General features: G+C 39.1%; 1 protein-coding gene across 1 annotated transcript in view; it reads left to right on the top strand.

The window, feature by feature from the left end:
• The first annotated feature begins 2,858 nt into the window (after positions 1-2,858).
• The window catches only part of LOC107099750 (cullin-3), a 26,177-nt gene continuing 6,849 nt past the window's right edge, over positions 2,859-22,186 (top strand). The window contains exons 1-11 of the mRNA XM_015398007.1: positions 2,859-3,111; positions 6,712-6,909; positions 11,285-11,398; positions 15,827-15,987; positions 16,395-16,509; positions 16,646-16,874; positions 19,421-19,566; positions 19,799-19,975; positions 20,162-20,332; positions 20,612-20,719; positions 21,095-21,219. Of these exons, the coding sequence (XP_015253493.1) occupies positions 3,049-3,111; positions 6,712-6,909; positions 11,285-11,398; positions 15,827-15,987; positions 16,395-16,509; positions 16,646-16,874; positions 19,421-19,566; positions 19,799-19,975; positions 20,162-20,332; positions 20,612-20,719; positions 21,095-21,219 (1,607 nt within the window). The 5' untranslated portion in view covers positions 2,859-3,048. The remainder of the gene's footprint in view (positions 3,112-6,711; positions 6,910-11,284; positions 11,399-15,826; positions 15,988-16,394; positions 16,510-16,645; positions 16,875-19,420; positions 19,567-19,798; positions 19,976-20,161; positions 20,333-20,611; positions 20,720-21,094; positions 21,220-22,186) is intronic.

Here is a 22,186-nt window from a genome sequence, read left to right as displayed (position 1 = left end):
CAAGTCATTAACTAACAGATGTTTTGAAGAAAGAGTTGTAATGTAAAATAAACTATATTTAATTGTTTTAACTTTTTCCCTGATTGGAGTTATTTAAAATTTTATTTTGATTATTATGATTTATTCTCCTCTCGCCCATTGACAGCTGGAGATAGGCACCAGCACCCTTCTCGACACCAGCAGTGTTATGGATTAAGGCAAAAACAGTGATAAGGTTCTGGGTTTGATTCCCGGCCCAGTCTTTCTGCATGGAGTTTGCATGTTTTACCTCAGCATGTGTAGGATCTCTCCGGGTACTCTGGCTTCCTCCCACAGTCCAAAAACATGACTGTTAGGTTGATTGGCTTCTCTTAAGTGTCCTTAGGTGTGAGTGTGTGCGTGAATGGTGGTTTGTCCTGTGTTGCACTGTGATGGACTGGCGACCTGTCCAGGGTGTACTCTGCCTCTTGCCCATTGACTGCTGGAGATAGGCACCAGCACCCCTTGCGATCCAACTCAGGGGAGCATGTCAGATGATGGATGGATGGATTCTTTTCTAATTAATTTGATTTTGGTCGTGGGCCAGACACTGGATGGAGTAATGAGCGGGTAACAGTAGAGAAGCTGCAGAGAGGTGTGTTAAACTACAACTCTGATTCCTGGTCTGCACCCTGGGTTTTAAGAGCTTTGGAGGACTAATAAATGTGGCCAGATTTCTAGAAAGAATAGCTGCACCATTCAAAGTGCAATGGATGCCATCTCTCGGAATTAGACCACATTTTCCCCAAAATTATTGTCATTTATCAATGTAGTTTACAACGTTTTTCAGGACAAAACCTAGACAACCAGCGGTTGAATGGCTATATGTGGCTAAACATGTAATCACTGGTCAGATCAGGGAGGGGACCAGAGAAAATTACAGAAACTGACAATGTTTAGGCAAACTTACACAACAAAGCAAAACTGATTTTAGTGACCTCAAATTGGCGTAACCGGGTGTCATTACCCCCAGCATAAATAACAACCTTACTGTATATTCTACCTTATCCCTAGCCAGCAGTTTCAGGTAGGATTTGATGTAGCTCGTCCTGGCCACCGGCAAACGTTTGACTATGGTCACTGGTTTCTCTAATGCCACGTCTCTGACTATGGAGATGCTAGTCACCAGAGTAGGCTTCCCAGTGGGTGTGTCACTGAGTGGGCAAAATCAGTTAGAAACACAGATGGGTTGGTGGTAACCAGAGATCCATGACTATGCTTTCTGCGTACCGTTACCCAATCACCTGGCTGCTCAGACACTGTTGGAGGATCACTATGTGGACGTATCCCTGGTCTCTGTGCCTCCAGGCTGTTAAGAAATGGGCCTACTCTAACTCCATGATGTCCGACAGCCCGAAGCCGGGACTCTAAAAGCAAATTGATGCTTCTGACGCATAGCCTCTGCAACCGTCAAATCTGTCTCTGTGTAACCACGCCCCCTGTGCAGAGGTTCGGCAACTGTCGTCGCGCACCTCAAAAAAATATCCTGACTACTCGTAGGATGGTTGCAAACCCACGCAGACCTCAAACAGAAGTGCACAGACAAAAAGCAGCTGTGATTGGTCCTTGGTATGCCTTTCCAGTTGTCTGTGTGGTCGTCCTTCTTGATTCGGTGCCGGGGCACCCCATTTTTAAAAACCGAGGAACAACTACAATGGACAACTACGACGAAAGGTTAATCAAGGAGGTTCGTAAGTACAATCTATCGAAGTTCTCGTGAGTTCTCCAATAGGCTCCCCCTTGCGCTTTGGCGGGAAACTTCTGTGCATCCCTTGAAATTCCAGACCGACTGTGCAGAAGCACACCAGCAAAACTGGTTCACCACCAGACCCAAGCGACATTTGATGTGTGCGGTTGCAGAACTCTGACACCCTCGCTTCCAAAGCTAAACAAATACTTCAGTTATTACACATACCATTATCACTAAAGGAGGCAGATGAATAATTGAACATCTAACACAGAGAGCAGGAGAAATATAAAAACCCATATCTAAAAAATACACCTATGTAACAATAAAAAACCCTCAAACAAGTGAGATGTTTGGAGCATTGATAGTTGCTGATTATTAGACCTTTGCGTAGGTAGATAAGGTTTGTCTTAAGATTGGTTTCATGAATGGGCCAACCTCCCAAAATAAAGGAAACGGGGACCGACAAATCAGTGCACCCCTTTTTAATCTGCTATATCTGGGGACTCCAGAGCCGCAATCAGCTCTGGTTCTGTGGGTAACCTGTTATATTAAAAGATAAACTAATTCCCATTTTGAGCAAAATTATAAAAGATATGTGTAGTGCAAAAGTACCTTTACAAATACAAAAAAAAGCATATTTTGGGTAATCGACAAAATAGATTGCAATTGCTCTTAAAAAAAAAGCTTCAAGTCTACTAGAATAATCATTTAGCTGTAAAATTAAACTAGGGATTGCTGAATGCAAGTATGGTGTCAAAAAGGGCCCTTAACCCCACTCCTAGGTGCCGAAGAATGGATGAGTTAAATGCACAGTTAATTTCGTTGCTCTGTACTATGACAGTGTAATGACAATAAAAGAAGGAAAAAAGATTGATAAACAGACAGACAGACAGACAGACAGACATACGGATGGATAGATGCCACAAGATTTTAAGATCAAATACATTTTTTTTTTAATTCAAATGAAACTGAGGGAAAAATCCCTGTTACACTAAAGTAAGGTATAAAAAAGATTTTAACTCTTATAATAAAGATGTCTTTGATTAACTAGACTAAACAAGTTGCAACAAAATTGGTCAAAATTTTAAATTCTTGGCCGAAGTTCTCGCGTTATCTATAGAACGTGATCTCAGCGCAGGGAGCGCTGCAGGTATTTCGCCATTGCTGTATGAAGAGTTATCTGGCCTGGCGTTTAGCTGTCAACAAAAAACTTGCGGTGCGGGACGCAGAGCTGCGGGGTTGAGGGAAAGCTCGTCAGCTGTTCCTCAAACCATATCCACCCCTGTCCCTTCCCCGAAGAACACTTTCATGTGAAAACAGAGCCTACGGATTAGGCAAACATGTCCAATCTCAGCAAAGGCGGCACCAAGAAGGACACCAAAATGAGGATACGGGCCTTTCCTGTAAGTGCACACCGCAGCAGGTGCTCCGGCTGTCCGCCGGGTTCTCACTCGATCATCGCGGTCTCATCTGTTGGCTAAATGAGAGCAGGCCGAGCAGCTGAGTGGCTCATACGAGTTGGCTAACCGTAAACAAACTGCAGCCATCATATGTCCCGTCAGCAGTGGTTGTTGTCGTGTAGTTGGGTGCCCACTTTATTATAAAAATTTCACCTTTAAACCTGTTAAGTTATCGTTTTATTTTTCTCTAAACGGTCATGCATCTCTCCTAAATCGGGCGCTAGCTAATACATTCAGTCGGCGTAGCCGATGCTAACCTATTACTCGCTCCTCTTGACACTTGTTGTTTTGAATACTTATTGTTTATATGGATATCACTTGTATGAAGTCACGATAAAACACACCGAAAATCTTCGTTCTTGCTCTTAAACGAGCAGGGGTTTAATTTTTGAGCCATTAGCTGCGCATCCACAGCTACTTGATGGATGCTAACAAAATCCAAATCCGCTAACCTAAATCCAGGTTCTTGTCTTGCTGGCATTTCAGCTTTCTCTGTCTTTTCATGACCAAAATGATATCTAATGTCTGTCCTTCTCTACCAGAACGTTGTCTTTTTCTGTAAGTAACCTAAACATATAATTACCAAGCTGACCTCGTTTTGCAAAAGAACCAGATTGTGGGAGTATTTGGTTTATTCATCCATATTCCAGAATGCATATGTCTGGATTATATTTTTCTGGTCATTTAAGATGCACCTATTGTGACATTGGTTTTATTGTTTGATTGTGTCACTGCAACCAGCTCTTCTACATATTCTGAGTGTTAACTCTGTCTAGACAGGGTCTGACATGCATATGTTTGAGCCTGTCAGTTTGAAGAAGCATCCATTGTTGTTGTTCTTGTATCAATGGTTCTTTATTAGCAACATATTTCAATATTGAGCTGCCTGGATAAATGGCATGCACTAAACAATCTCTATATTGCATTTTACCAACCAAATAACTATATGTTAACTTCAGAGACCTATATGAATTAGGCTGGTTGTGTTACATAAGCACTGCAAACAAACAGATAAAAGTCCAGATGCCTCTTTTCAGATTGTCATTTTGCTTTTATCTTTTAACTTAACTACAGCATCTACATTTAGTTTCCTTGGTAGATATGCATCAAAGGTTAGATATATAATACCCAATCGTCATATATTATGCTTGCAGATAGCAGCCCTACTTTGATCTGGTTTTTACCTTAATTCATAACAATATCTGCATGCACTTCCTGTGCTTGATCTTCTTGCACTTTATAGTGGTAAGCTGATGGATAAAAGTTGGAGGTCTCTAATGAGGTATGATAACATGACATAGAGGGTCTTTATCAGCACTTTCCTATTTGGAAAGTTCACAACCTGTACCTGATTCCTCCCTGAAATCTTATCCTCCACTTTATCCAGCCTGCTAACTCTGGTCTTAGTCGTCAGAGACAAATTGCTATACTGGGCAGTGATTTAAAAAAGAAAAAAAGAAGCCTTCAAAGAGACTAAAAATAAAATTCCTAGGAGATATTACAATGTGCGATTATATTAAGAAGTCCAGACATTAATGTTATTACCAAGAACAACCCTGAAATAATTTCCTACTACCATTTCAAAAACAGGACTATCAAAGTCATTGCAGGTGTAGGGAAAGACTTCATAAAGTAAATTAGTCTATGATAAGTGTTGATTGTTTTGTAAAAATGATTATAAGAAAGCTTATAAAGATTCTTTTCGAAAATGTGATTAAATATCTCAAAGTTTACTTTTATTAATGGTGGTTTATAAAATTTAAACCAGTGGAGCAACAAAGCCTTCTAAAAGAAAATGCCGATGAGGAGGAGGGAGTTTATTGATGAATGGCGCTTTTGGGAAGACTGTGGCCGTTTTCAATTCACTAGAACGCAAGTACGGACTCGTGTCCACGCCAAATATGTTCTTGAAAAGAACACAGGAAGGTATGGACCTGGCGAGAACAGGAGCATGCAGCATAAATATGGGTTAATTGGAACAGAAGCGTACTCGCGACGTCACCACACGCTCAGCTCCTCTAGAGCTGCATTCCACCTCCTGTTATTAATAGTCTTTAGATAATAATAAGTTATAACTTTTTTCATTTATTGGGAGGAATAATAATGAATACAGATAAACACAAATCAAATTAACATTTTGCCAAATAAAACAAAAAAAATCACCAGCAGAGCCAACAGTACTTCACACACGGCTATGCCGAGAGAAGGCTGCTATAGACGGGCTGCGGTTAGCCCTGGCTGCTGTTACCCTCGGATGTCCGCTGGTTGCCGCGGTCCTCTCAAATATTTTTTAAAAAATGACGCATTCAATCGGTAAATGGACCATATAGTGATGCTTTAAATTATAATATTCTCGCCTCAAATGATCTTAAAATGTACTTTTATTGAACAACAGCAACAGAAAAGAGAACTTTTACTTAAATAACTTAATGCTCTGAGCCTCTGTTAGCGCTCCATTGAAAGCTACTGCTGCCGCAGTGCATGCTGGGACGGCTGTCAGTCTCAAGAACGGACAGGTCTGCTCTGATGCATGCTGGGTAAATAGTGAGGGGCGAGAACAACATCAATGGACTTTGTCTGTTCTCTGTCTGCTGTTCTTGTGAATTGGAACAGTACTAGAGCTGAGGACGTTTCACAAGTACATGAGCACATGAGAACGCACAAGTACACATATTGAGAAACGGCTTGTGTTTCGCATGACACTGGCTTATTTAGCACGATGATTCTAAGCTAATCAGCTGCTCGGTGTGCAACAAATATGCAAAAGTGAACAGACATTTAACTGTAAAACATCCATTAAAATAAACACAGTAAATGCCACAAGCGCTGGATGTCCATGCCTCAGGCTCAATTGTAACAACCCATGCCATAGCCACTGAGTGCCCTGATGGCTATATTAAAAGTAAATTTTGGACCCTGCTTGAAGATACTTGAGGATTTATTCTATTTGGACTTCATTGCTGTGATTGATACCCACTATCCTTACGATATTTGGATTAGGAATTCTTTCTTATCTGTCTCAGTAAATTCAGAAGAGTCTGACAGCAGTTGAATATCAAAGATTTGTCAAGTGAAAAATTATCTGTTTGATCAGTATAGGAATCGAAGTCTGGAGTTGATTGGGTTACCCTGCAGTTCTTTGGTAGTAAAGGAGACAAAGAGAATGAAAGAACAACAACAACTATCATCAGCTGTAACAGCATACCAAACATATCTTAGGATACCTTACAAAACTTTGTGGTATGAATTGACTCAACAATCAAACAAAAAAAGACTAGGACTGTTTAAATTCAATTTTAAACTCAATTACCATTGAGGTTTTTATCCTCTGTCAAAATAGTGAGGTAATCTGGTGTTAGTTGGATCTCTTTGTCAGCAAACCCTTACCAAATACTCTTATTCATTACATAAACTATAAATCAGGGCATTATACACAGACAAGAACTTGAAGATGATTACTCAAAAACCCACCAATGTCATATTCTGTACTTCATTTAGTTGATAAATGCCTAAATGGTTATGTCTCATACTCTTCTTCCACAGATGACGATGGATGAGAAATATGTCAACAATATCTGGGATCTATTAAAGAATGCCATCCAGGAAATACAGAGGAAGAACAACAGCGGCCTGAGCTTTGAGGAACTTTACAGGAATGCCTACACAATGGTGCTGCACAAGCATGGAGAAAAACTGTACACGGGCCTGCGGGAAGTTGTCACAGAACATCTCATTAACAAAGTAAGACGACAGGACACTGCATAAGCAAAGGACTGCAAAGGAGTCTAAAGGTCAAGTGGTGGCAGATTGGATGAAAAATTTAGAACTCTGTCTAGTTGCGTTTTGAGTTCACGAGATATTTATCAGCCTTTGAGTTGTTCTCTGCTTTACACCCACAGTTACCACTGTCTGCAGTAGGTGCCAAAAAGGTTTTCTGGGTGAGACTTATAGCCTCTAAAGCAACTCTGGTTCTGACAGACGAAACAACTCTAAACAACCGGTTCTTTTTCAAAACGTAAAAGGTGCTGCTAAGGTGCTGCTTGGGATTTATTTTTGTCATCTTTATCTCATATTAGTCTCAACAAGACCTTCTAAAATATAAGTTATTTAAATGTTTGAACTAGGTTTTGCTATATTAGTTTTTAGGCTGAATTTGCTGGCTGGGTATGCTGCTGGCCTCTGAATGTTGCACAGGGATGTTTATAGGTGGCACAGAATGCAACCCAGATCATGTAGAAATGTGGAAGTGTAACCACCTAGCTAACAAATTAAACGCAGTTTGCGATCTTTATTTTTTGTCTTTTTGGGGCTGTTTTTTATGGGCTGACAACTCTTTGTTTTAGGGAAGGGTGTAGTTTTCACACTGTCGTTTAATCTGCCTACTGTAGCTTTTTAAGGTCAGATTTTTTTTTTTTTTTAGCTTTGTGGTGTTTGTGATCGTATGTTTTTGGACCTTTTTTAGTCTGCAGAGGTTCTCCTGATGACTCTTCCTTATTACTGCTCATTACAGTTCAGAGCTTTTCTGTTGTGCTAGGTTTATGTGCAGACTGGTCTCTCGCTGTCACTGACAGCAGCTAAGAACAAAACAATATTGATAGTATGATCTATGCTCTTAATGGATCTGTCTAAAAGATTCAGGCGCTTTTTATCAGGAGGCTCTGTTTATTTTCTGAATCATCCCAGGCTTTAAAACTCAGCAGACAGGGGTTATTGGGATTTATAACATGGTCTGCATAACAAATAAACAGTATATCCTCTCATTGGATTCATAAATTTGCTGCCTCAGGTGTAATTCAGTAGCATAGTCTAAATGTTTGCTAAGTGCAATTAAAATTTTATTACACAAGTCCTGTTGAATTACAGACCTTAGAGGACAAGTTCCTCTTTCTTATGGTTAATGAGGAAGAAACCAGGTTTATGAATTTATATCTGTAACGATGTATTGATTTTATTTTGGGGGGAGGGTTCAGGTTTTGTTTGGTCCAGTTTTAATCATTACTGAGTAGTTACCATGTCTCTAAAGAGCAATAGTCAATATTATTGTTTTTGGTAATGACATCCTGAAACAGTAATCAATTTCTTTTTCGTATACAGCTTCTCTGAGAGTTAAATATCACCAATACGACAAGTTTATGCACATCTGGTAGCTAAGCAGAAACGTCTTCAGTTGTGCTTTAAAGTAGGACTGCAACTAACGATTGTTTTACTAAATGATTCATCTGTTGATTCTTTTTTTGATTAATCAATTAACAATCTGATATCAAAAGATTTTTTAACCGAATTAAACCAGGTCAAACTAAACGTTTCCACTTGTGGAGTTCTGGATACCTCATTTTGATAGACCTTAAAATGTTTTTTTTTTTAATCTCAAATGCAAAATATTGATATATGTTTTTACAGTTTTCTTATAATTACTGCTCTAAGAGGGTTGCTCTCTCAGTTAAGGGCATGTTTTAGACTCTCTATAATTTAGTTAACTATTAATCATTACTAAATTAGTTGACGATTACTTTGATAATCGATTAACCATTATCCAATTTTAGTTGTTTCAGCCCTACTTTAAAGCATGTGATTTGTAGGATTTAAGGTTCAATTATACTTAAGGTAACAGTGAATTTCTCAAGGGTCAGATCTGGGATTTTTCATGGAGGTTATTTCTCATAAATGCTGAGCACCTTTCAGCTAATGTCTTAATGAATTTGCTACCATGTTTATACTTGGAAATTACAAGTTCAGCGGAGCTTCTTGGTCCATAACAGCTTTTTGATGATGTCCCTGTTTGCTGGGTCATGTATGATCCATGGTTCTGCAGCATCTGATATTTTGAGTGAGCCAGAAGTTCTACAGAACAGCTTCATTATATGACTCTTACTTAGGAAATATTAGGGTAAGAAAGGTACTATAATGTGCCACTTAAGCATGCATAGTTTTTCAGAAGGCCTATTGCAGCCAGAGTGTTTTGGGAACACCGTTACAACATGGTTGAAACTTGTGATAGTGACGCAAAAAACAGCACAGCACGTAGAAATGTTGTTGAGCACGCAAAGTGAAGCAATGAAGAAAAGACACCGAACATCCCCACCCCGTCTGTGGTGGACGTGTTTGAAAAGCCAGTGATTCCTAGTATTATCTGCTGCAGCAGTTAATACTGTCTCATTTTTCGAAAAAAACATTTAAATAACCACCTTATAATTTAGCCCTCAAATTAATGAAAATATACAGCCCCTCAAAAGAAGGGGCTATATGGATTGACTTAAGGCTACCGAAAATGGTTTATAAAAAAGTGTGGACCTCAAGTTTGTTTCAGGAACTCTAAAATAGATCATTTTAAAAAACTTTAATCAGGATATCGAGTACATACTGCTTAAAAGAATATAAACATTAATGCTAAGTAGCAATGAAAACCACCCACCAGTTTGACGGTAATAGTTATTTCAATTCAGGGTTTCTGCGGGTCATTAAAAATCATTAAAAGTCATTAAATTATTATTTTTTAAATTAAGGCCTTAATTGGCATTAAAATTAAATAAAGTTTATAATCGTGGCATTTAAAATGCTTTAGAAATGAAGTTTGAGGTGGAGAAAAGGCTAGAGAATGGGGAAAAATGCAAATTTGAACCAAAGTGGCGAGAAAACGAGGAACTCGGGACATGAGTGCAGCCTGTCCTGGCCAAGTCATGGGTACTTGTTGACGGCATTAAGATTTTTTCTAAGAGCATTAAAAGAGCATTAAAAAGCATTAAATAAGAGTTACTCATTAATGTATAAACCCTGTTATTTCAGCTTGAAAATCTGCACTGATGAATTCTGACAGATCGATTTATTAAATTAATGTAGGATTTTTTTTAATATGCTGTTCAAAATCGAAAAGTGCCCTTTTGGAATTTTCCTCTTCTGTCAGTTATAGCCAGTTTGGCTGAAAGGATGGGAGGTGTTTCCAACTGGGGGCCCCTTTATATCTGTTTTGCATGTGACTCTACCAGGACTGAGAGGAAATGTTTTGATTAGATCCAGTTTTTGATTGCAGGAGATGCCCCATCCTGTTACATGATTGTACCAAACAAACTAAAGATGAGGCAGAGAAGATTTTATAAAATCTAATTTCTAACTGATGTTGTAATATTTTTACATTCATATCAACATGGTGCAGCTGTACGCTCAGAATCTTTTTTCTTTATATATAAAAATGTTTTACTTTTTGAATTTCTTCTTTTAAATAAGGTCCCCTATTTGAAAAATTGGTAAAAATTTGTTATGATTTAATGCTAAGTCATTACATTACACTAATGCGTCTTTGTAGCTATTTATATTTTTATTACAATAAAAATAATATCAAACCATGGGGAACTATAGTTGCACACATAAAATAATAATCTATTTAAAAACTGGCGTTATAACATCAACCTTTTTAACTTGCAAAAGGATATCCTCTATGTCTCCTACAATCTAATTGTTTTTTGTTTGTTTTTTTAGACGGTTACACTGCAAAAATGATCTATAAATAAGTCAACATTTCTTAAATTAGGTGTATTTACCATTAATTTGAGTAGGTAAATAAGATGATTTACCAATAGAATGAGTATTTTTACTCTTGAAATAAGATAGTGAGATAATATGTTCTTGAAATAAGACAATGCAACTGTTTTTTCTTTTCCTATTTGAAATGTAAAATGTCTTGTCCCATAGGCAAAGTGTCTTACCTCCTAAATTCAAGAACAAATGCACTTATTTTAAGAAAAAATTACTTAAGATAATTTTTTTCAGTGTAGATAAAGTGGTGAAACGAGCCTAGCAGTTGTAGATCTGCTGCTATTTCCTCATCTCTGCCTTAAAAGAGAAACCGGGAAGGTCAGCGTGCCCTGAAGTTTTTCCCTCTTTAGAGGCCCTGAGTTTACAGTGCTGAGTCACACTGCAGTGTGGCTGGTATCAGCCTGCTGTCTACCTGCAGGAAGGGTTGTGATAAAAGGCTGCGCTAAAAACAAATCACAGCTGTCACATTGTTTCATGTCCTTTCCCTTTTTTAGATAGTGGGGAAAAATGGTTATATTTTGTTTGAGTCCCTCATGCTGCTGAATCCTAATGTAGCACTAACAGCTTTTTTGTATTTTCCCTAAAGGTACGAGAAGATGTCCTGAACTCCCTAAACAATAACTTCCTCCAAACACTAAATCAAGCATGGAACGACCACCAGACCGCCATGGTGATGATCAGAGACATCCTCATGTACATGGTGAGTACTTCCTGCTCTTAACATAAAGATAAAACAGTTCAGTGTAAAGTCAGATCTAATATTGTCCTCCCAACAGTGAGAATGCTTCTATTCTTGCTTCTAGGTTTGCAGCATTTACATGTTGATTTGAGCTTTAAGTGTCAAATCCTTTTTTTCTTTTTTTCTTTTCACCGAGCTTGTTCTAAGCGAATCTGGTTCTAGAACTTGCTTCGAGCTTTTGAATCTGTCGTGGCAGGCCTGGACTCTGCACAGAAACAGTTTGTTTTTCAGTTTCTCCTTCTAAAAAATAATAGAGCAATATACCCCATTCTGTTTGGCCTTTTATGATACAGTGAGGAAAATAAGTTTTTGAGCACCCTGCTATTTTGCAAGTTCTCCCACTTAGAAATCACAGAGGGGTCTGAAATTGTCATTGTAGGGGCATGTCCACTGTGAGAGACAAAATCAGGGTTCCCGCGGGTCCTTAAAAAGTCTTAAAAGGCATTGGATTCTTCAAAATAAAACTAAGGCCTTAATTGGTATTAAAATGTCTTAAATCAGTCTTTCGTAGGTTTTAATTTTTAAAACATCATAAATAGTATTATTTTTATTACGATTTAGTTTTGTAATCTAAATAAAACGTTAAAATTGACTATTTATTTTATTTTATTTTTTATATATATAAAAAAAATAAAATAAAAATAAAGGCTTGCCATTATTGGTTACGTCCGGATAGCAGAACCAATAAAAGCGCTGTTGCGGCCAGGACATTTAGGCGATGCGCCATTAACTTTTTGTCTGGAAAATATGAGCAAGTGTAAATGTAACGAAAATTGGCTATCCAGCCAAGAGTTTTCTCCGTGGCTAAAACCAGGGAACATACATGAGGCACAGTGTATTTTGTGCAAGAAGTCATTCAAGCTCGGAACGATGTGAATTAAGGCAGTGGAGTCGCACATGCGAAGCGCGAAACACAAAGCTTCAAAATCCAGTTACTGAGAAACAGCCGGTATTTCTCAATTTAGTTCCACCCTCGTCTCTGCAACGCCTCCACTTATCACCAAATCAAAAATACTAAGAAAACGATACAAAGAAATATAGCTGCAAAAAAGACTCAGCACTGGTTATGTTGTGGCTTTAAAACTGATTTGTTTTGTTCCCTGCTAAAACAAAGTTTGTGAATTCAGTTAAATAATTGTTAAAATCTATCTCATTTGTGTGTTTTTAGCTTTTTTCCTGTATGGGAAGCTTTTCAAAATTTGAAACAGTGCAGTGGTTTATGTCAAAATAAACCTTTGGGTTAAGTTGTCGCAAGCAGGTTTTTCTTGTGTTTCTTGTGAATTTGGTGTTACATTTTTATTTCAAGTGGCATTAAAAAGTCTTGAATTTAACTTGCCTTATGCTGTAGGAACCCTGAAAATCCAAAAATCACAATATATGATTTCTTTTTTTTAACTATTTATTTGTATCTTACAGCTGCAAATAAGTATTTGAACAGCTGTCTATCAGCTAGAATTCTGACCGTCAAAGGCCTGTTAGTCTACCTTCAAAATGTCCACCTCCACTCCATTTATTATCCTAAATTAGATGCACCTGTTTGAGGGCGTTAGCTGCATAAAGACTCCTGTCCACCCCATGCAGTAAGTAAGAATCCTATTACTAACATGGCCAAGAGCAAAGGGCTGTCCAAAGACACTAGAGACAAAATTGTACACCTCCACAAGGCTGGAAAGGGCTACGGGGAAATTGCCAGGCAGCTTGGTGGGGAAAAAAAAGTTCCACTGTTGGAGCAATCGTTAGAAAATGGAAGAAGCTAAACATGACTGTCAATGTCCCTCGGATTGAGGCTCCAAACAAGATCTCACCTCGTGGGGCCTCAGTGATCCTAAGAAAGGTGAGAAATTAGCCCCGAACTACACGGGAAGAGCAGGACAATGACCTGAAAGAACTGGGACCACCGTTTCCAAGGTTACTGTTGGTAATACACCAAGAAGTCATGGTTGGAAATCATCTATGGCACAGAATGTTCTTCTGCTTAAACAAGCACATGTCAAGGCCTGTTTAAGTTTGCCAATGATCATTTGGATGATCCAGAGGAGTCATGGGAGAAAGTCATGCTGTCAGATGAGACCAAAATCAAACTTTTTGGACATAATTCCACTTACCCTATTTGGAGGAAGAAGAATTATGAGAACCATCCCAAGAACACCATCCCTACTGTGAGGCATGGGGGTGGTAGCATCCTGCTGTGCTGTATTTTTCTGCACATGGGACAGGGTGACTGCGCTGTATTAAGGATGACTGAGGCCATATATTGCGAGATTTGGGGGAACAACCTTCCCTCAGAGTATTGAGGAGGGGTCAAAAGCTGAGTTATCCAACATGACAATGACTCAAAGCACTCAGCCAGGATAATCAATGAGGTTCTGGCGTGGCCTAGCCAGTCTCCAGACCTAAACCCAATAGAGAATCTTTGGAGGGAGATCAAACTCTGTGTTTCTCAGCAACAGCCCAGAAACCTGTCTGATCTAGAGAAGATCTGTGTGGAGGAATGGGCCAAAATCCCTCCTGAAGTGTTCAAACCTGGTGAAAAATGTTTGACCTTTGTAATTGCAAACAAAGGCCACTGTACCAAACATTAACCTTGACTTTCTAAGTTGTTCAAATACTTCTTTGCAGCTCATACAAACAAATACTTCAAGAATCATACATTGTGATTTCTGGATTTTTTCTTTTTCTTTTTTCTTTTAGATAATGTCTCTCACAGTGGACATGCACCTACGGTGAAAGACCCCTCAATGATTTCTAAGTGGGAGAACTTGCAAAATAGCAGGGTATTCAAATGCTTATTTTCTTCACTGTGACTTGCTCGGTCCAGCAGGTCTGTCATGCTGAGTTAAAACAGGCAAGCAGCAGGTAGAAGCTCCTTTTATCTGATGACGCATTGAAGGAAAAGGAGTGGAGCTTTTATTCTCTTTTGATTACTTGTTTTGCTTTTATGCCACTGCATTGTACTTTTTTATCTTTCCACTTTGAATTGTCTTGCCACGAAATGTGCTATTTAAATGTGTTTGACTTAAATTATTATCTTTGATTAATTCCTTTTTCTTTTCAGAATTGACAATATCGAGGTATTGATTATTTTGACAAGCTTAGCAGATACAGAAGGTGTTGCTGCAGTTAAAATAACAGCAGGAACATCAGAGCATTCATCAATAGATGAAAAGCCTCATGAGATGTTTCAACTTCTTGTTTAACCAGCATCGTATTTGGAGCAATTTTTGAAAAGTGCATCTAGGGTTAAAACGATCAGATCAATCAATTATTGAAATAATTGTCATCTAATTTAGGAAAGACTAGACTAGAAAGACTACAGACACTGGTCATCCGCTGTCTCTCCCCACTTTGATGCTCTCTACAGGGGGCCACTCCGATATACCACAATGTTTCTTTAGCTCCAAAGGAGGGCACAGTTGGTCACCTTGTCCCGGTTCAGGTGCTCTCTCTGACGGGGTTCTTGCTTTGATGTCTGAGCTCCACAACACTGTTTCACCTACCTTAAGCTACATAGAAAGCGGCTGGGATCCAACAGTTGCTCCTTGAATCGCTAACTGGGAGCATGAGAGATGCAGAGACGCTGGGGGCTTTGTTCTGCTTCTAAAGTAAATAAAGCACGATGAGTCGCTCTGTAAAATCAAGGTCCATCATGTTGAGATGAAACTGCTAACTTTTTTAGATTTGATGACGACGTGGAGCCTTTTCCTGCTGTCCAAATGACTTCCGCTGGCCAGGCAAATTTCAGCTGACATGTCAGGCGAATGAAAGCACATGAAACTGTCACATTGAAATTATATTGCAAATACATTTAATTATGCAGCCATAGTCCATTTTTGAAAAGACCTGCCCTCTCACTTTAAAAACAAATGCACATACACAACCCCAAGCTCTGTTTTTAAAGTTGTTGGTCTCATAGCTCGTACAATCTTACTGTGCCCGAATGTCTGCAGTAACCCCGCCCCCTAAATCCCTCAGTTGCTATGTAGAGTGGGGACTATATAGTGACCTTATGGCGAACCCAGTTAACTTTACGTTCGGACAAATGATCACTGCTTTTTGCTCCTTGTTGGTCATGTAACTCCGTCTCCACCACCCACTGCCTGTGCCATCTTTATTAGTCACCGCTGTTGGATAAACACTGACCAGAAAGGAACAAATACACCAGCTTTTAATATTTCAATGAATTAATTGAAAGACATTACCAAAATAAATCATTTCAAGTTGTCCCTGCAGTCCTATCCGCTGCAGAAAATCAACATATAACAGAGATACCACACATTTACTGTAGTGACATTTGAAGAGTCTAGTGACCAAGTTGTTTCTTAAAACAGAAAATTTTGTGCAGTCTCTCCGCAATACTTTTAACTCTCTTGTTTGTTTTTTGTGCCAAAGGATCGAGTTTATGTGCAGCAAAACAATGTTGAAAACGTCTACAACCTGGGGCTCATCATCTTTAGGGATCAGGTGGTTCGTTATGGCTGCATCAGAGACCACCTTCGACAGACCCTGCTGGACATGATAGCACGAGAGAGGAAGGGGGAAGTGGTGGACAGGTATAGAAGCATTACTCATTCAATATCACTACCTAATAAATGATTTGGCTTGTAGATAAATGCATGAGGTTGGGTCTAATTAAGGATGGTGTAGTTGTGATCAAAGATAGAGGTTATGTTCTGTAGGAGTAAGAAATAAAGGAGCTGTTAAACATCCCTCGCCTTTCTGCCTTTTGGGGAAATCTTTAAAGCTTCTGACATTGTAAAATATTTAGCTCCCTGAACCTCCAGCTGTGGAGGGTGCATAGTTTTCAGAATAAAGAATGAATGAATAATGAAAATCTGGCTGGTGGCCATAGTTAGTGAAATGAACACCCTTAGAAGTTTTTTCTTTTCTCTTCGTTTTAAAATCAATCTGTTTTTTCTTTCATGTTGCTGAGTGTTGGTGTGCTTCTGCTCTGCTTCAGGGGGGCCATCAGAAATGCCTGCCAAATGTTAATGATTCTCGGCCTTGAAGGAAGATCTGTTTATGAAGAAGATTTTGAAGCGCCGTTCTTGGAAATGTCTGCAGAATTTTTCCAGGTTTGTATTTAAATTCTCTTGTTTAGTTTTATTGTTTAAATTAAAGCTTTGCTTTATTTCTTTTCCTGGGGCAGTCGTATACACACAGGAGTTTGTGATTCATGGCTGATGTAGATTCCTTTTTTTCTTCGTTCAGATGGAGAGCCAAAAGTTCCTTGCAGAAAACAGTGCGAGTGTGTACATTAAGAAGGTTGAGGCCAGAATTAACGAGGAGATTGAGCGGGTAATGCACTGCCTGGATAAATCGACAGAGGAGCCCATCGTTAAGGTGGTGGAACGAGAGCTCATTTCAAAGCACATGAAGACTATCGTGGAGATGGAGAACTCAGGCCTGGTCCATATGCTGAAGAATGGCAAGACTGACGGTAAGGGTGGAGCCATGTTGTCAGAATAAAACTGACACGTGCCGCAATTATTAAAACAATCTTATTTTGCATGGCAGATGAATAGGAAGTAATAGTTTAGAGCGGTAAGCTGTGCATTAACTACCAATCTTGATAAAACCGGGAAAGCCGCCATTTTTGTTGGTTTCTGCTCAGAGTGGAAGCAAGAGTTGGAGATGGAATGGTTTGTGGCTGTGCTGTGGCTGAAGACGGTAACTCTGTATATAATTAAATAAAGTCATAAAAGACTGGTGTCATCTCCATATGCATTAGCAGGGGTAAAGGGTGAATATTGCTGTGTTTGTATATCACCTCGTAGCCAACTATGTTAGTATTGATAGGTTTGGAGTTTTTCAGGTTGTTCTAGCGTTCCCTTTGAATGCCATGGACTCTCCAAAGTAAGAAAAGAATGTTCTCATTTCACCAATAGGCCAATTAATCTTATCCTCTCTGTTTGATATCATAGCAGAGTGAAGAAAAGATAAACAACTTTCTTTTATGAGAAATTAGTGAAGCCATCACTACCAAATGTAATAAACCTGACTTTATTCAACCAACAATAGGCAGCAGAGTTAGGTTAGTGGTGGAAGTAAACTAGAAGTGTCTTAATCTTAAGGTTTCTCAAATCCACGCAGGGTAAAACGAGAATACATACTGCCTTAAATATCTCCATATATCACTTCTAATGTGTGGTTTAATTTTCCCAGTTTTTTTTTTTTTGTTTTTTTTTTGTTTTGTTTTTTGTTTAGACGCCAGCATACCTAACTGGATATTGAACATCTAGCTGGATATTGAACCAGTCAATTATAGTTGATTGGTTTGCTGGCGCAGACCTGGCTGGTAGTTGTTCTCCATACAGGCAATCCCAGATTCTCAATGTTTGGCTACTTGATCCATTCTATAATGTTTGTTTAATCATTTAGCTGCAAAGTTAAGTTAAACTTTGGAAGTTGGTCCTTAATGTTTCCTTCTGCTTAATCTGATATTCGAAATGATTCTGGATCCACCTGCCTCACAATGGATGGCATCACTATCCTTCCAGCAGCTTACAGACTGCGATTAGCTGGAGCCTTGGTGGTTCTTTGTTTGTTTATGATTAGCCTGACCCTTTTCTTTTTGTCAAGTTCATTTTAAAACTGGTTTTGGATGGAGTCTCGTAACCCAAAGCTTCATCCTCAACCCTGTTAATTCCAGGAAAGCAACAAGTTGAAAGACTTTAATCAGAGTCAGACATCGAGTCAGAAATGTACCAGAACTTTCTTGATGGCTTCAAAAATGGTGCTTTATTAACCAAATATTTGGTGTTTTTTTTTCTATAAACATCCTCTTAGTAACTCACTTATAATCACATTTAAACTAATGGAATTGGGAACAAAAACTGAAGAAAAATTATTGTCAGACTGACTTAATTAGTTTAGTTTTTATCAAGACACCTGAGCTGCTTTGATGAGCTCTGATAGCTCAGTGTGAACAACAGCTGTTCCCAGACTGTTCTCTACAAGACTGAAAATGAACTCAAACATATAGGAAAAACGTACTTTTTGGTTGAACAAAGCTTGTTTATTTTTTCAATTAAGTCCTCAGAAAGAAAAAACAGATCAGAGCCCTATTTTATTTTACTACCTAAGAAATAAAATATTTACATATACCCCTTGCAATGCTCTCTCGGACCACTAGGGGTATACATATCCTCGGTTGGGAAACACTGCTCTAGAGGCTAGACTAGGCCAGCCGTAGCCTCTCCCCGTACTGCCGCTGTCTGCCCTGCAGGCCCCTCAGATCTACCGCCCTGGTTTTTTTGCTCCAGAGGACGGCTCGGCTGGCTGCCACATCCCGCATCCCAATGCTCTCAGTCCCCTCTGCTCTCACACTGATTTCATGTCCCTTCCGTCTGAGTTCAGAGTGCTATCTCACCTATCTTCTGTTATCGAATGGTTTGTCCTCCTGTTTTGGGCACTTTGACCTAAACAAACATGGACAAAGTGTAGAATAAAGATGCATGTCCGCTCAGAGAAAAGCTTGTTAACAACAATCGGCGCTTAAAATTAGTGGTAAATGGTAAATGGCCTGTACTTATATAGCGCTTTTTCATTTCAGGAGACTTGACCAAAGCGCTTTACACTACATTCAGTCATTCACCCATTCACACACACACACTCACATACTGATGGTGGCAAGCTACATTGTAGCCACAGCTGCCCTGGGGCTCACTGATAGAAGCGAGGCTGCCGTACACTGGCGCCACCAGTGTAGTGGTCTTTATAATGAGTCCCCAGTCACCGTTCGTGCCCCGTCACATGAAAATCTGCCAATCTCGAATGCTGCTGATTGAACAGTGCAAGTCTAATTGAATCGTGAATAAGGAAAAAAAACAAAACCCTGCTTTGATTTAAAAAGTTTTCCAAAAATTGTTTTTCAAACTATTTTAATTATGTCCTATGATCAACGTTCACTCCTAAAAGCAAGAAATGATTAATGTATGTGTATATGTAAACATCTGACCGGCCCCTCACTCTGTCTGTCCACAGATTTAGCGTGTATGTACAAGTTGTTCAGTCGAGTTCCCAATGGGCTGAAGACCATGTGTGAGTGTATGAGCTCCTACCTGCGGGAGCAAGGCAAGGCCCTCGTTTCAGAGGAGGGAGAAGGAAAAAATCCAGTAGATTATATTCAGGTATGAACATAAGGGATTTTGTTTAAATGTATTGAAATAAAAAGCTGTTAAGAAGATATTTTTGGCGATGGAGAAGAAAAAAACACTGCCTCTAAAGCTGTTAGAGGCCATAAAGGGATTTTAATTTACTTCCACCTACCTCTTATTGTGTGATAACTAGATTAGACCTCAGCTATTGCAGACTGCTTGCTGATTTTCCCTCTTTTTTTGCTCTGCCTCCTCTTTCTTGCAGGGTTTGTTAGACCTGAAGTCGCGTTTTGACCGTTTCCTCCAAGAATCTTTTAATAATGACAGACTCTTTAAACAAACTATTGCTGGAGATTTCGAATACTTCCTCAACCTCAACTCCCGCTCACCTGAATACCTCTCGCTCTTCATCGACGACAAACTGAAGAAAGGAGTTAAAGGGGTGAGTTATTCCACTTAATCGCCTCACATCTCTGTTCATCCTTTTTGGTTATCATTCTGAATCTGAATAAATTAGAAACGATGATTAATGCTTTGGCAATTTCTTTTATTAAAGGGTTGATATAGGATTTTATTTAAATTTACTTGGATTTCTTACCTTGTCTATGCTTTGCTTTTTTAAATTCAGCTTACAGAGCAGGAGGTGGAGTCAATACTGGACAAGGCCATGGTTCTCTTCCGCTTCATGCAGGAGAAGGATGTGTTTGAGAGGTATTACAAGCAGCACCTGGCTCGACGGTTGCTCACCAACAAGAGCGTCTCAGACGATTCGGAAAAGAACATGATCTCAAAGCTAAAGGTGAGCCGCGCTGTAATTTAGCTCATTTAAATTATAGTTACTGCTGTTAATGATGTATATATTCTCACTATTTGTCTCTAATTAATCAATTGTTTAGACTTGCAATATTCTGAGGCCTTATTTTTGAGTATTAAGACTTTATTAAGCAAATAGGTGCAAATCCAAGGGAACTTGATGAATAAATGCAACCAATTGTAAACAGTCTGGATCTTTCTGAATGTATTGACTATAAGTAGATACTTTCTTATCCTAACGGTTATTTTGCTTTCCTTCCTTTAGACCGAGTGTGGATGTCAGTTCACCTCCAAACTAGAGGGAATGTTCCGTGACATGAGCATCTCCAACACCACCATGGACGAGTTCAGGCAACATCTCCAGACCACCGGGGTGAGGAGCCGCCTCAGGCTGCAGATTCTTTTATTTTCAGTCTGCAGTCAGTGAAAGACCCCATCATTCATAGCTTTGTTGCATTGCAGCTATCATGCAGCTAACGGTGTGTATTACTGTTAGCTTTCACCACAGAGGTTGTAAGGCCATGCGATCGCCTCTCAAGCTAACACGTAGATTTCTCATGTGTGCTTAAATTGTTACCATTAAACAGTAATGAATTCAAAATCTAAATCTTACTAATTTTGAGGTCTTTGTAAGGCAAAAAAATTATAATTTTTTTACACATTGCCTTCATGGATCTAAAAAATGGCTTCAGTTCAGTTTGGGTGTTTTTCTGAGCTGATTGTGTTTTTTTATTTTCTCCAACTTCAGGTCGCCCTCGGAGGGGTTGATCTCACTGTGAGGGTCCTGACTACAGGATACTGGCCAACGCAATCAGCAACACCTAAGTGCAATATCCCCCCTTCACCACGTCATGCATTTGAGGTCTTTAGAAGGTTTGTAGATGTTTGCATTTAACACTGTTTCGTTAGACACCTTTTTTGAACTGGTTAAAATGTTTTCTTTTTTTTGTTTTCTTCCATTTGTTCCAATCTGATTATCTAAAGACATGGTTATATATTGGTTCTACTGATTCTAAGACACGTAGTCAAACCTTTTCAGGGCTTGTATGATATTCTTTTTAATTAAGGTTTTTTTATGCTAATTCATATTTCTGTAGAACAGTGCTAAAAGCTGATTGTTGTCTGTATAGCCATGACAACATGAAGGTATTTACTTTACTGCTTCTCTATTGTTAATTTTTTTAGGAGGTTCAATTTGTGCTTCATGTCAGTTTGAAAAAACAAAGACATTTAGGCTTGTATAACGGAGTACATTATGTTTATGCAAAGCATCAACAAAGTTTTATTAGGATAAGGATCTGGAGAGTGTCTGCTTGGAACCAGGACCTAAACTGTAAATGTTTTTTTTTGGAGCCACAGTTATTACATTTACGCTCTAGGACTGGACTGCATTGTGTGCTGGATCAAGCACCAAGTGACATCAGGTGTCTCCTTAATCTTTGGTAGATCTACTTCTATCAAAACAGAATGATATTGAACTTCCTAAAAGTGTTTGGTGCCCAGTGTCCCAATAATCTCAGTGATATGAGGATAAAGGGGCCCATCAGTAAAATAACTGGCTTTGCAGAAGTCACTGGCAGTTCAATCTGGGGTCTGTAGCAGTCTAGTCTTGATTCTCCTGAATTATCAGATTTTCTAAGGAGAGTTTTGGCTTTTTGATCTGACACCAGAGTCAACTAATATTTGCATTCTCATCTATAGCCTAATTTACACTACCGTTTTGAAACTGTGCTGAGATCGGTCTGAGCACCGTAACCGACATAACCTTTTAGTGCAGGGGTGTCAAAGTCGTTCCAGAAAGGGCCGTGTGGCTGCTGGTTTTCTTTCCACCCAAGCAGTA

The sequence above is a fragment of the Cyprinodon variegatus genome, unplaced genomic scaffold (genome assembly GCF_000732505.1).
Source record: "Cyprinodon variegatus isolate N-32 unplaced genomic scaffold, C_variegatus-1.0 Scaffold903, whole genome shotgun sequence".
In the NCBI taxonomy this organism is placed as follows: Eukaryota; Metazoa; Chordata; class Actinopteri; order Cyprinodontiformes; family Cyprinodontidae; genus Cyprinodon; species Cyprinodon variegatus.
This window is presented reverse-complemented; position numbering and strand designations above follow the sequence as displayed.